Consider the following 16,007-nt stretch of genomic DNA (forward strand, 5'->3'; position numbering starts at 1 on the left):
TTCAGCAGTTACTACACATTTATTATACCAAATTTATATTGACAGTAAGATGTTTATTAACAAATAAAATAAAACAAACAACAAACCCCTCACAAAACTGACCAGATCCAAAACCTCTTAAAAATATCCATCTGCAGTAATCATTTAAAAACTATATCATTTCCATCAATAGGTGTCTCAAATGAATTAATTTATCATTTATTTTAGAAGATGATGGTGGTGGTGGTGGGGTGCTCGGGCTTTTAATTCATAATCTTCTTTCTTTAATTTGTAAAAATTTCCTAAATACCAAAACAAGTGAAACTCAGAAAGAGGTAAAGCATTTTATTTGGCTCCAACAGTACAGCCTCATGAAACGGTTTTGAAATGTATACTGAAAAAGGTAAAGTCTGAAACCTGAAACAGGAAATAAAAAAACATCAAAGAGTAGCAAATGTGTACCAAAAAAGTTACAATACAAACACTTACAAAGAAATAGAAAATACAAACAAAACAAGACAACCATAATTGTAACAAAAAAAAAACAAGGGAAATATGAATGACAGTGTCTGAGACTATATTCTCTGGAAAACAAAATGAAAATAATCAAAGAAATGTTCAGATGAGGATTCATGTTGCTCAGTTTAAAAAAAAAAAACTGTACTGGACTTTGAAAGCTGTTAGACTGAGGTCTGCTTTGATTTGGTACATACAGTACTTGTACAGGTATGCACACCAGAGTTAAGAACTTTAACAGTTGGCCTTACATTTCTGGACAGCCAGATTTTGTAGCGCAAATGTTTGTTTAGGCAGAACAGAAGAATTAAGACAAGCAGTACAACAAGATGGATAAAAACCTCTCCTTGGCGTAACTGTCAAATGAATCATCATCCAAAAAAAGGGTATCTTCATGATAAATCAGTTATGGTTTTGTTGCATTTTAGAAAAACTTTTAACATTTAAACCAAATGAATTGTAGTACACTAATACAATACAATAGAAATTACAATAGAAAATGATTGTAAATAAAAACTATAATGAGATGACGAATGCCACATTTATATTCCACTATACATATATTATAGATCTACATTCAATGCTCAATTGAATAAATTTGCCTGGGTATTCAAATTATTATTACTTCCCAGTAGCTGTTAACAATTTAAACACTGGCATTATGTGGTTCTCTGGACTACACCAAACACATAGTGCATATAAGAAAAAGCATGCCACAGCAATATCAATTTCATAATGATGGCAACGGAGAAACAAAAGCAAATGCAAGGACAGTAATGTTGTGATACTATGAGACACACCTCCAAATAAAGAATGCACCCAACCCAGTAGGTTTGAGTCATGCTACACTTACTCACTGTGTGTTCCTTTGCAGTTTCTGGTCATACCAGAAAATAAATCAAAGCAGCATTATAGAGCCAGACCCGGAATAAAAAAATAAAAAAAACATTTTTAAATGAATGTGATGCATATGGACTGTGCTTCTTTGTTACTGTATGTACCATACAAGCAAACTGTAGCTACTCGACTAAAGAGCCGCTCAGGTGCCAGCATCACAACCCACTGTGGGGGACAGAAAGATTTGCGTATTTACGAACACGTACATTCCATACAGGATTCCCTTCCCCAAAAATAACATGTTTCAGCACTGCACCTGACAGCGACAACAGAAACACTTTCTGTGTAAAATCAATTCTGACAGAGTACTTCTAGCATTTAAAAAGTAAATAATGTCCCTATTGTGTTTAAAACCGGTAGAGTTGAACACTGGTAGAGTTAATACAACCCTGGTATAGTTGATTTAACACTGCCGTAGTTGATGTAACACTGGTAGAGTTGACTTAACACTGCCGTAGTTGATGTAACACTGGTAGAGTTGACTTAACACTGCCGTAGTTGATGTAACACTGGTAGAGTTGATTTAACACTGTGAATTTTGCTGTGTCTGCTAAGAAATAGGGAAGGAAATAAGCAGAGAAAAATGGCATGAGAACTGGAAGAAGTGAGCCCATGTCAAAGGAATGCCTTCATGTAACCAATAAGCACAATAAATAAAATACCATTTAAAACAGCAATTATAATATAAAAGTATACACAATACACAAAACTTAAATGTAACAAAAAATAAAAATAGTCTGGTTGGTGTGTACAGTGAACTTCCTTCAGTGCCCAGCTGATAGCACCATCAAAGACATAGAAGGAAACTTTCAGGAATATCAAACGATCATAACATCAAGAAAAACTCGTCATAATAACTAGGGGCCAATTCTCAGTACCTCCATGCATATAAATGCTGGGATTGCATTTCAAAAAGAAAAAGCTTGTATTTGGAAATATTGTAATTAATAACTAGTACAAATACAATATTTTAAAATCTTAAGTCAAAAATATTTATGGTATGACATAAATGGGCTCTCTGTTAATTGACCTTTTCTGTGATACTTCTAAATGCAAAATTCTTGGTGTGTATTGACGAGATAATTTCTGTCTCCATCAATATCAAGGGGATGTGGGGAGGGATCATCTATGTTTTAAGGTTGCTACAGATGAAAAAAACGCCTTCTAGTTTAACAATTCTGAACAATTTCAGTGGCAGGAGAGGCTGTTAATTTTATGCTGGTGTTGGAATGTAATGTACATCTGACACAGCCGGACAAACAGCAACGCACATGGATTTCAATACATGCCCTTCAGTTGAAATTACGATAGAAACTCCATTAAATCATACTTGTTGTACCATATTTCCATTTTGTTTGCATGCAGGATTAAATTGTTCAAAACTGTATAAAGAATGGAATAATTGAATTAATCAATGAAATCGCAAATATATGTCTAGCACAAACCCCTCACAAACACTCCTACTATGAAAGTATAATTAGTGATGTGAATTTAGAAAACCACAGCTTCTAAATTCAGACAGGCGAAACCAGAGTTCATTGGGTTTCAAGTGTGAATCCAACTCAGCTTACTCTAACCACAAATATTCACCAACAACTTTTTCTTGTTTAGAACCAAGTTCTCTAGAGAAATGTTATCACAAAAATGCAGGCAACAGAGGAAACAAAATGAGTCCAATTTTGTCTTGTCATCATGTCATTTTTAAAAACTCTCCCAGGAATTTGACAGCTTTGCCATAAAGCTTATGCTATTGAAATTTTGTAAGCTCATATTTCAGTATCTGGTCCTTAACTGAGGCGATCTTATGAAATTACAGTGAAAATGATTTTCTGTAAAATATTGTCCCCAGAAATAAAAATAATCAAAAAGATAACTCACTTCGACTGATTTTGATGTTCCCGTTCAGGGGAACATCACAAATTGAAGATACATTTCAAATGAAGCACCAGTCATGAACCAGTTTTCCTGCCACGACCCATCTGAACTCAAGCAGAAAAGGCCTGCAGTTTTATCAGGGGTTCCAATGCAAAATTCTCTATATGATTATCAAGCAATGGTTTGTATAACTATTTAAAATTCCTCTTACACAATATAAATAATTTTCTTGAAGCCACAATATACATGAAAAAGAATGAGTAAAAAAACCCCTTCATTTGACATAGTCAGGGAGAGCTTCATAAGATAATACAAATAGTAAGTACTGTTGGTTTTTAATGCTGTAGAATTGTACATTACAAGGATATCATTCTACAATAAACAAACCATTCCTATCACTTAAAGTATGATAAAAAAACGTCCATATTTCCAACAATGGGAATGAATAACAAAAATCTTGAGGCACCAAAGGCTATACACAAAAACAACAAGAAATTACAATATTTAAAAAGAACAAACAATAATAAATCATAACATCCATCAACACTCCCTCCCTACTGTAGCATATCCTGTTAGTTAATCCTCCCTGTAATCTCACTTTATGGAATCTCAGCTGCAGAGACTCCTTTGGTTGCTATAGAGATGATGTAGGCATTTTGATGGGTGTGCCTTCCTCGTTCCCTAGGATCCAAGTAGGCCCACGGAGGCCAGGCCTCTGTAGCACCGCACGAATCCTGTCCAAAGTCCTCGCCTAAACCCAACTCAACCAGCGGCTAAGCGGGACATAGCTCCTCAGAAGGGCCCCCCCACTCCATTTCTCCTCCTACCCCTCCCTCATCGGTGGTAAGTGCTGTTTGAAAGCGTGGGCTTCAACGTAGGGGCCCCGGTAAGTGCCTTGTGAGGGACCACAGACTTCAACGACCAGTCCGTAGGCCTCACCGCAATAAAGAAAAGAGAACAACTCATCTTCGCCTCCTCGGGGAATCTACTGTTTTCAAGCCACCAGCCACGGGGTGACTCCCTTTTGAAGATGATGTGGAAAAAAGACAACAACCACAACAACAACAGAAAACATATTCAGAGCTTTGCAATTCTTTTTGTTGTACATTAGTTGCCATGATCCATCAGCCAAGTTAATTTATGAAGAAGCCATAAACCGGATCGCACTACACGAACAATATTTATTATGCACACATTGCTCTTTTGTTCTTGTTTTTTTTTTTGTTTTGCTGTTAACACAGAAGGTTTTAGTCATTTCAGCTGGTGGTAGTGGTAGTAATGACATGGAATGATGACAAGCTTGAGATGAACACAAACATCAATGTCCGTCATCTCCCGTTTTCTTCAATCCAACCAGGTCCCTTCCAAGGACTCATCTGCACAGCCTGTGCAGTGCGCCCCCTATAGGTCAGGCTGTCCAGTTCTCATCCTTGGACATTGTCCATGTGAACAAAGCAGCAAGATGGACATAAGCTCCCAGTGCAGGCCCCGTGTACAGTCACACACCTGACCTCTGCAATTCTGACGTGAGATTTATTTTACACACTTCTGTCAACCGCAAACAAGTAGAAGCAGCTACTTCTGAACTTCATGGGCACTCTTGCAATATATTTATATATTCATATCTTCCATTTAAAAAATATATATAAATAAAAATAAAAGAATGTAAAATGAAGCGTTATTTACAAACTCCATGCTTTTGGGTTAGATTGATCACTGCAAGAAAACAAAGAGAGAGAAACACAAGGTAGGGCTGTTAAGGCAATGACATACAGGTCTTGTAAGTCGGGTGTCAGGTTAGAACCAGTCTCAATTACTTATCCAGTAAAAGCAGTCACAAAATGCTTATGTCAAATGCAACGTATAACATCACCATGCATCACATCAATTTTAACTTTAATGCAGTGTACCTTGTTGTACTATTTATCACTATACTCAATATAAAACATTAATTTATGGTACTTGGTGTTGTAAATTTTCAGTTTATTGTAAACAAGCATTGTGGAAAGAAAATGATAACCTTTGTCAACACCAGACTTGACCATTATCTTAACACAGTTGGATGTTTAGGAAATGCTGAAGAACTAGTCTATTAAGAATGTGCTTTTAGGAAAACGGATACCATTGAAATTCACACAAAATGTACTTTACATGAAACAACCCACCATTCTCAAGTGTGATTAAGTATGACATCACTGACTATTGTGAGTAACCCCCCCCCCCCCAAACAAATGCTGTGGTATTCCATGGAAGTGTAGGCATATGTGTGCCCTACTGTTGTGAGTCCCTGCTCTGCATGCATAATGTCAGATGACATACCTTCTGCCAACAGCCAGGCATTGGTAGACCATCAGGGCCCTGGTATAATAAGCAAAAGAGCAGAAATGTATGTTAGGCACCACTTCATAAAGAAAGTCAATTCAAATTTCATCATGAACTGCCATTGAAGTCGCTGAGTACCTGAATGAATACTGCAGTACCCAATTTAACCTCCCCTACGCGCACAGTTAGGCTTGGTGCCTGTACGAGTGTGCTGTACACACAGGGCAGTCCCCTTAAAATGATCTAAAAAATAGGCCTTTTAGAGAAAGTGAAGAACATCTCAAAAAGTGCTATCACAGACTGCCATTGTTTGGGAGCTACGTTCTTTAGAACTCAGGACAGGAGCAAGCCACTGTAATTTCTCTTTTTGCTTAATGCAAACCGGATAATGTGGAAAAAATATAATCTAGCATTATCATTTATGAATTCATCGATTAAGTAGCAAAATATGCATTTCGCAATTAACTACTTCTGTTCAAATATTATGCAGTATAGATATTAGAAATAGCAAATAATGAAACAGTCCAAATAACTTCCCAAAAAGGATCTTTGTAACAGTAAAAACACTTTTCAAGAAGGTAGCCGAAGCCATGAGTTGAAGCATTGTACATTCACCACAAGTTTATATTTCCCCCTTATGTTCTATTCATGTCTCATGCAAACTCAGTATGGAAAAAATAACATTCAAATGGACCATCATGCACTGTGCACTGTTGCAGTGTATCACAAACAATACGTTCCTGTGTTCAATATATGTATATATCTTAAACAAAAATGAACTAAAATAAGCATAAAAACATGAAGAATTACCGCCAAATATATATAACTGCATGAAGTCAGAGACCTTCAATTGCATGCTATAGTGCATAACCAGCAATACTTACATGTGCACTAAAATGAACTGGTTATGAACGCCCCAATGAACACAGAGTGATATCAGCCACATGCATTACATCAGATTCTCTGGCTTTTTGTCGAACACAATTGTTGTCACACACGAAGCCATCAGTGTTTCTCTCAGATTAAACAGAAATATCAAACATATCCAGGATGTGTGCTGTAATGGAATTGAGTACACTGACTGGGGACTGATTGGACTGGACTGACTGAGGGGGGGTTGTATTTGCCTGTAGTCCCCCCCCCCCCATATGTTTGTGCTGTCATCTCCAGAGTGTGCCAAATTGGTACAGTCAGCAGGGGGTGGGACAGGAGGTGATTAGAGGATAGAGGAGACAGTCAGTGAGGCTGAGATTGTGGGAGACGTTTTGGGAACAGGAGTTAGAGCCAGTTAAATAGGAAGTAGGAAAAGAAAAGGGGAGAAATCTAGTGGAGGGGGAAAAATCGGTCCATCACTAGGGACGTTTTTTTTTACAGAATAGCAGGGACAAGTTACTCAGACGTGGGAAAACATGGGTAGCACTGCTCGTGGATATAGCTTGTTTAGATTCTGTGAAATATGTTGTTTAAAGTTTAGTTGTAATTTTTTTTTAGAGATGTATAGAGTGTATGCTTTGCATATGTGAGTAACTTGACTTTTTTGTACATTTAAAACATTTAAGTTGAGATATACATTCACTATGCGCATGTATTTAAATCTCAACATGTTATACCAGAAACCAAATGAAGAGGCTATTGAAACAGTACTTCTTACAGCATAAATTATTGCGAATAATATAGCTTTTCTTCAGTTGTACATAACGAAAATAATTACATGTTAAATTCTCCTTTTTGGCACAGTACCTAGTGTGTCAGCAGGGTATATCAACAGAATAGGCACTAATGATTACTGTCATTAGTAAATAACCTGCTGATTAGATTTGCAAAAATGTTTCTCATCTGTGTGAGGTGTCTAATATATTCCCTAACCAAGTCATATTTTGTTAAAACTACGTAGTGAAAATGACTTCTAGCCAGTCAACAGGCTGACTGCAAGGTTAATGTAAACGGCGCTATAAGGAAATAAAGATAGATAGATTAAGTGATTGATTGATTTGACATGCCACTGATAAAGACTCAGGCTGAAGGGCATGCGGGATGGAGAGGAGGTGGAAGGGAGGGGGGGGGGGCATTTAAAGGAACAGCGTCATGTTACCCATGCGGAAGCCATACGAGAATCAGGGCGCAAGGCAAACCGGCCCCTTCTTCGGCCGGGAGGTGATTCGGGGGGTAGGGGGTGGGGGTGGGAGTGGGGGGCGGTCAGGGGGGGTAAGGGGTAAGCATGCGCAGGGGGTAGGAAGGAAAGAGAATACTGTACCAATTGGCACGGGGCGTCCAGCCCGTCCAGCCCAGGCTGGCCCGGCTCCCCCTTTTCACCCTTTAATCCCCGGAAACCCTGTTTGTGGAGATTAACTGGGAGTGTTACTGGGAGAGAAGGTGGGTGGGGGGGGGGGGGGCTTGGGGTGGGGGGTGGGGTGGGGTTTGGGGGTGGTTCATTCACGCTCCGGGAGGGGGGCAGCCCTGTGTGTGACCAGGTCCTACCACCAGCTCAGCCCAGCACCCAGCACCCAGCACCCAGCCAGCCCTTCTGGCATCTCTGTGAACCTCCACAGAGTATGGACAGGGGATGCAGTCGTCTGTTTAGACTACATGTTCGGCACCATTTGTGGTGTGAATGCTGCCATGATCGTTGGCTGTTTCAGTGGAATTTTGATTGACAGAGGAACAAGGGTACATTTGGTTATTTTCATTTTGTTGACCATGGTAAACAGGTCGACATGCATGTGTTTGAGCATGTACTGGGGCGGGAGGGTTGGGGTGAGAGTATGGGCTGTTTCTGGGTTGAGGTGGGGGTAGGGGCGTGGCCACACCCACACATGTGTGGCTCCTCCTCTTTGGGTTTCCTTTGTCTTACTTCACTGAGAGGCGACCTCCAGCTTTCAGCTGGGACATACCAATGGGCAGGGGGCATCTAATCCAGGGGCACCCTGTTCTCCTTTCTCCCCCTTAGGCCCTTTTTTCCCCTTCTTTCCCTTCTCCCCCTGTGGACACAATGGTACGGTCAGGAACAATTATCTCTTATTGTTTTACAGAGCAGAGGTTCAGATTACTTGGATCCAATGAGGACGACCATTTAAGGATGACTGTTTCAGCAACTCACTGCCAGATCTACACTAGAGCGTGATGTCTCACAACTAGCAATCAAATTACCGGAGAGCCTACAAACTACAGTTGAGTTTTTAACTATGTATTTCTGCCAATACTGGCTATTTTAGTCACATAAACTGTATATTCCTAACACAATAATACTGGCTCTAAAGAGCTACTGTTAATTGATAAAGCAGATTTCAAAGTCAGCTGACTTATTGGATCTGAATTCATTGGTTGTGGAATACAAAAACCAGCACCACCATGTGGCTGCCGAGGTCTAGAATTGCAGACCACTCTCCTAAAACCTACATGTTGCGATCTATTATATACTTATATCATCACAGAATGCAAACATTTGTTCTGGAATTTCTATGAGAAGACATACAAAGTCACAAACTTGCCCATTACCCCCAAAAATGCATTCTGACCATGTCCTCTGATCCCAGAAGATCATTTTAAATCAAATATCTGATTTAAATAACTTTCTTCTTCAAGTGTGGCACAGAAACTGTAAGAGGAGTGCACTTTTTAAAAACCCAAACCAATTGTCCATCTGCCAAGCTGTGCAGTCACTGTGGCAGAGGAGAACATTGCATGCACAGCTGCTATAGGTGGTACATTATTTAACATACAATCCATTTATACAGCTGGAATAGTACTGAAGCAGTTCAGGTTGAGTACTTGGATTAAGGACATAATGGCAGCAACCCCACCTGGGAATCAAACCAACAAACTTAAGAGTTGTTCAGAGCCCTACGCATTATGCTAGTCTATAACCCTCTTTAATATCCTACATCACGATTCAAGAGCTGGTGAAAACGACACTAGCCAAAATAATGATCTCTAGCTTTTGATGAGATGCACTTATTCCCAGGAATGCACATATGAGAGAAGGAACCTGCATGAGAAGAATGGGAAGACCTGCAATGGTTGCCCTCGCTGAATCAGAAATATTAGATGACACCGCAGTAAAGGGAGGAGATTAACGGGAGAGATATTACCTCACACGGGGGGTGGGGTGAGAGGACACTACAAAGCAACAGATAGGAGAAAGGCACCGCACGGAGTCCGGAAAGTTCCTCGTGGTGCCGAGGGAAGAGGGGAAGGAGGGAAAGTGTAACGGAAGGAACTCACAGGGCGGGAGGGAGGAGAAAAAGCAGAAGAGGGAAAACGCCTCCGAGACACAGAATAGCCAGAGGAGAATGAGGCTTTCAGTGGGCAGAGCCACCATAGGCGATCGGTCACTCACTGATTTGAAACCACTGCTGTGGAGAACAAAACGTTTCTCATTGGTTCAAATGCATCAGTGATTGGCAGGTCATGGTAGCACCACCCATTATGGGTTTTGTGAAAACCTCATTCTCCCATCGCTAGTACAAAGCACACCCAATTTTTAAAAACTGTGTCCCTTTTCAACCTTCATTGGAAAATATAGCAGAAAAATATATAACACAGGGGGTCAATTTTGGGGTAAATTCCATGTCAATTCAGTTAATTAAGCAAATTAAAATTTAGTCCATTAACTGAAAAACATCAGTATAGAATGTTATGGCAATTTCTCTAATTCATGTTCTGAATTTAAAGTAATTTCCCAAATCAAATTAATTGACATGGAACTGATCCCAAACCCTTAAAAAGGGTGTCCAGTCTCATCCAAGTAAGGCCTGGTCCAGACACTTTTAGACTGGATCGTCCTCTTCAAAAAAAAATCTTTTCATTTTTTTTCCAGAAAAGCCTGCACCCACACTAGCCCTTCTCTGATAAGACAGGACACATCAATCAAATTCCTAACCACCGCCAGGTAATACACATTACCTACACCGTGGTTGCAATTGCATTTCTGACAGAGACCAAATTGTTTCACAGTTAGCATGCTTCATAACACCATTAGCCATGGAAACATTCAAAGGATTGGTGTGGTGCGAACATGGATTCAGACAGCAACTGTGGATGCAAATAACGTTTTATGTTTTGTTCAGTAGAGTTAGAGCACAAGAAAACATGCGATGCAGAAAATGAATGACTGACACAGTCATTATGATGCAAGTTAAACCAAACGGGTGGGAGCATAACCGGCAGAAAAGGGACAGAGCTTTAAAATGAAACAGAATATTCAACATTTTAAATAGGTACCACACTCCATTTTTTACAGCAACACTGCTCAAAAGCCCTAATTTTTAGGTTTTATCTGTTCATAACACTGAGTAACTGCATGCATTTTCAGATGTGAAAAAATTGATGCACATTATTAATGTCTTTTGTGGATTCTGACAGCAGTGTTACTCCGTAGGTCTGGAGTTTGGTGTGACCTTTTATAGTGCATTAAAGAAACATGGGATGACACAATGGTCGCTTAATTGTGATATTGGGCATGTGATGTGGCCGGCATCTTGTGGTGGGAGGTGTTAAGTGCATGTGAAGATGGCCCCAATAAATACAAAACACACATGGCCTCAATAACGATCAATAGTTTAGGTAAGATATTTCACTGTTACTATATATATATATATATATATATATATATATATATATATATATATAATATACATATATAGTATTACATTGTTACTATATGCATATATACATACAGTATACTGTACACGTATACTGTATATGTGTACAACAGTGTACATCGAAATGTGCTGACTATTTAATTAGTACATAGTAGTATCCTGCTGCACATGCATAAAAACAAAACAAAAAAGAAAGATAAGAAAACACAAGAGAGGTTAAGAAAACACAAGAGAAGTTAAGAGACGTTAAGAAAAACTGACTGTGCCTGTTGTCAATGGACTACCTCTGAACACTCTTTATTATTTCATTTGTCATATGCTGCTGTGAAAGTATTAGAATGTCTTAACCTGGTCTGGATTTAGCAGAATAATTCAATAAATATATATATTTTTTCTGTTAGGAGCATCAGAAGGGATTTTGATTTATGGCATGAAAAACTTAAAGTCTGAATAATGAATGGCATAACAATTAATGACATACAATTTCTCTTTTAAGGACGGGCAGTTAAAAATTGACATCGTAAACATTGAAAGATCAAATGCAGCCTTTCAATTCAGGCCCATTGACTTTGAGAGAAAAATAAAATATGTCGATGTAAAATGAATCAGCATTTTTCTCTCTACAAACTCACTGTCCATTGACACCAGCCATTGTGTGTTATTTGTCTGCGAAAGACTCGTTTACTGAATCTGTGGTCATATCACCTTTTCTCCTCTTTCTCCAGTGTCACCTTTCTCGCCCCTTAATCCTGGTAACCCCTGGAAAATACAACTGCCGCTTATTACACACCCCTTTCGCTCTCTCTCGCTCTCGTGTAGCCGCTTTTTCAGCTCCCAGAAAGCCTGAATATGTCGTAAAAATGGCAAGTAAATTTAAAGTAAATGTTCAAATGTAAAGGAACGGAGGGAGAGTGAGAGAGATTTAGAGTGAAAAAGCAAGAGTGAGGAAGAGAGAGAGAAAGGGGGAGAGTGAGAGAGAGTGAGAGCCATTTAGACAGTAAAAGTAAGAGCAAGAAAGAGAAAGAGTGAAAAAGAAAAAGAGGAAGGCAGCAGGGGTGGGGTGTCAATTTTTCTAAATATCCAAATGTATACAAATGTAAGTGACCAAGAAAACTACCATTGATACTGAAATAGCAGCAAACAGTGAGTGTTTGTGCCAAAGACATATTTTTCTTGACTGGGCTCTGTACTCAACACTTTTAGATGTGTAATTAAGCAACTCACATGTGGTTAACGTGCACATTCATAGAATTTATTTCAGAATATTGTTTTACACTTTGGTTTCATCAAGTAGAAATTATAGCACTTTTTATGCATAGTCCCCCCATTTCAGCCCACCACAATGTTTGGGATATATTGATGTTATGTAAATTAAATTAGTCATATTTAGTCTTGCATGTAATGAATGCTTGAACTTTGCGACCCACAGACACCACCAGATGCTGAGTATCTCCTCAGGTAGTGCTCTGCCAGGCCTGTATGCAGCCATCTTCAGCTCCTGCTTGTTTCGGGGGCTAGTTTTCAGTGCCTTGGGTTTTCTCTTCAGCATAGGAAAAACGTGTTCAATTGAATTCACTTTGAATGAATGACTTAGGCAGTCAAGAATTTTCCAGTTTTTGGCTTTGAAAAACTCCTTTGTTGCTTTAGCAGTATGTTTAGGATCATTGTCTTGCTGTATGAGGAAGCACTGTCCAATGGGATTTGGAGGCAGTTGGTTGAACTTAAGCAGATAAGATGCCTCTTTACGCTTCAGAATTCATTCAGTTGCTGCTATCCGCAGTTACATCATCAATGAAGACAAGTGAGCCAGTATCTGTGGCAGCCATACATGCCCCAATCATAACACCCCTACCACGTTTCACAGTTGAGGTAGGTGCTTTGGCTCTTGGGTAGTTCCTTTTGGCTTCCACATTTTGATCTTGCCATTACTCTGATACCAGTGAACCTTGGTCTCATCTGTTCACAAGACAATTTTCTAGAACTCTGTAGGCTCTTTTAGACACTTTTTAGAAAACTGTAATCTGGCCATTCTTTTTTTTACAGCTAAGAATTAGTTTGCATTTTGCAGTGTAGCCTCTGTAGTTATGTCTGTGAAGTCTTCTGTGGACAGTAGTCACTGACACATCCAGGCCTGCCTCCTGAAAAATTGTTTCTGGTCTGTAGGATGGATTATTTGCTTCATTATGGTGAATTCTTCAGTCATCGACTGTAGAGGTCTTCCATATCCATCTAGGCCGTTTGTGATTATTGAGCTCACCAGTGATCTCTTTCTTATTAATGATGTTCCAAACAGTTCATTTCTGTTAGCCTAAGGTGTGGCCTATATCTCTGACGTTTTTTTTCCTTATTTCTCAGCCTCATAATGGCCTCCTTGACGTTCGTTGGCACAACTCTGGCCCTTGTATTGGCACACGTCAGTAACAGACTCCAAAGGCAATCACATGGCCTAGAATCAAGACTAGATAGTGAAAGCTTTCTTATACCTGCACTAAGGAAGCAACTGAACACACCAGACTCATCAGAAAGCCATTTGGTGCCCTGAAATGAGGGTCTATGTATAAAAAGTGCTGTCAGTTCTACATAGTGCAATCAAATTGTATAAAAATGCACTTTAAAAAAAGCTGAGAACGTGCACTTTAACTACATGTGCATAGTTCAATCACAAATGTAAAATTGTGGAGTACAGAGCTAAGTCAAGAAAAAAACTATGTTGTTATGGTGCTCACTGTACATTTAGCCCTTTATACAGGGAGAAACTAAGAACTAAAGCAAGGCATTTATGCTCATTATAAAACACATTCTAACCTATAAACACTATATGTTTAGCATTTCATTATCCCTTTCATGGGGAAGCATACTGCTGCCATAGAAAAGCAAATAAGGAAAAACATTTGCAATCTTTAAAAAAAGCTTATGCCATGATAAAATCACACAATTCTGACATTATTATGTGAAGAACAATTATCAGGTAGTGACATGACAGAAAATTAACAAATCATTAAATGATTAAGTGATCAAGTTTTTTGTGACTGACAGTCATCACATCATTATAAAAAGGTAATAATTATCACATCATACAAAATACAAATCTGACATTTTGCTTCGTCATTGCTTAATCATGTAACTACACCATCATCTTTTATCACATAATAAGGCAATCATTTGCAAAAGCGTGTGATTATTTTATCAGTTAATAATGATATAATTTTCTGGATTATTATTTTTTTTGAATGGCAGCAATACACTTTTCTAAACTCATAATCTTTGATCCGTTGCATGCAAAAAGTCAACTGCCAAGACTTTAAAATAAATAAAAAAGAAAAATCTGGAAATGAAGTTTGGATGTAAAAGGTGAGTGAATGAGGAATGGCTGACAGACTGTGACTGCTGCCCCCTCTGATGCTTGTCTAGAATACAGACTCTAAAATATTTACGAGAGAGAAAACCTTTCTGCTCCACACACTCCAGAACCTGAGACTGGTGTACCGCTACATGTGATCTGAACACGACAACCGCACACGCTGAGTACTCACATCCAGTCCGGGTGTCCCCACTGCGCCCTGGAAAAACAAAATACATTAAAGTAAAATTTTATTAAACTGAGGGGGAGGGGGGATGCACATCCATTTTTAACCATGTCCAAATGTAAACAGTGTATGTAAATCTAAGTGACCAAGAAAACTAAAACTAGCAGTCATACTGAAATAGCAGCATACACGTAGCCCTCTTTACAGTGAGGAACTACTAAAATAACACATTTTGAAGAAAAACATTATTACCTAATTAAATATCAATAATTAAATATAATTAACTAAGTTACATTTCAAAAAAAGGAAAGAGCTGATCATGGTAATTGTGGGGCATGCAATTAGCACTAGTGCAAGTATTCAAATCAGAGATTTCTGTTTGCGTTTGGAATGTTTTAGGTAGCAACGCTCACAGGTAATCCGTACGGTCCTCTTGGCCCAGGTTCACCAGCCGATCCTCGCTCACCCTGAGACAGACAAACTTTGATCAGCTCAGCCTGTACTAATTTAGTCCATAGCAGGGTGTGCCCTTTCCTCAGGTGATAAGAGTCATTTAATTTAATCCTCTAAAAAATGTGTATGAAAATTTTTTTCACTGACAACAAAAGTAGTCAGTATTCACACACAGATGTGAAATGATTAGTACAGACATTGGTGTCGAAAGCTGCAGTTAGTACAGACACTGCTGTGGGAAGCAGCAGTTAGTACAGGCACAGAGGTATGGAAAGCAGCAGTTAGTACAGGCACAGAGGTGTGGAAAGCAGCAGTTAGTACAGGCACAGAGGTATGGAAAGCAGCAGTTAGTACAGGCACACAGGCATAGAAAGCTGCAGGTAGTACAGACACACAGGTGTGGAAAGCAGCAGTTAGTACAGACACACAGGTGTGGAAAGCAGCAGTTAGTACAGACACAGGTGTGGAAAGCAGCAGTTAGTACAGGCACAGAGGTATGGAGTTCTTAGTACACACACAGGCATGGAAAGCTGCAGGTAGGACAGACACACAGGTGTGGAATGCTGCAGTTAGTACAGACACACAGGTGTGGAATTCTAAAGTTAGTACAGACACACAGGTGTGGAATGCTAAAATTAGTACAGACACACAGATGTGGAATGCTGCAGTTATTACACACACACAGGTATGGAAAGCTGCCCTCAGTACAAACGCATAGGTGTAGCAGGACGGCTACGATGGACTTACTATGTCACCTTTGGGTCCGGCTGGGCCAGCTGGACCTGCAGGTCCATCCATTCCCTGCAGAGGGGGAGACACGTTGGGTTAGCACGACAGA

At 39.3% G+C, this 16,007-nt stretch overlaps 1 protein-coding gene across 1 annotated transcript in view; it reads right to left on the bottom strand.

The window, feature by feature from the left end:
* The window catches only part of LOC135259488 (collagen alpha-1(XXV) chain), a 200,417-nt gene continuing 184,410 nt past the window's right edge, over positions 1 to 16,007 (bottom strand). Inside the window, exons 31-37 of the mRNA XM_064343959.1 lie at positions 15,917 to 15,970; positions 15,130 to 15,183; positions 14,723 to 14,749; positions 11,895 to 11,948; positions 7,844 to 7,921; positions 5,587 to 5,625; positions 1 to 4,288 (exon numbers count right to left, since the gene is read on the bottom strand). Coding sequence (XP_064200029.1) covers positions 4,262 to 4,288; positions 5,587 to 5,625; positions 7,844 to 7,921; positions 11,895 to 11,948; positions 14,723 to 14,749; positions 15,130 to 15,183; positions 15,917 to 15,970 — 333 coding nt within the window. The 3' untranslated portion in view covers positions 1 to 4,261. The remainder of the gene's footprint in view (positions 4,289 to 5,586; positions 5,626 to 7,843; positions 7,922 to 11,894; positions 11,949 to 14,722; positions 14,750 to 15,129; positions 15,184 to 15,916; positions 15,971 to 16,007) is intronic.

Source organism: Anguilla rostrata, chromosome 7 (assembly GCF_018555375.3).
Source record: "Anguilla rostrata isolate EN2019 chromosome 7, ASM1855537v3, whole genome shotgun sequence".
NCBI classification, from domain to species: Eukaryota; Metazoa; Chordata; class Actinopteri; order Anguilliformes; family Anguillidae; genus Anguilla; species Anguilla rostrata.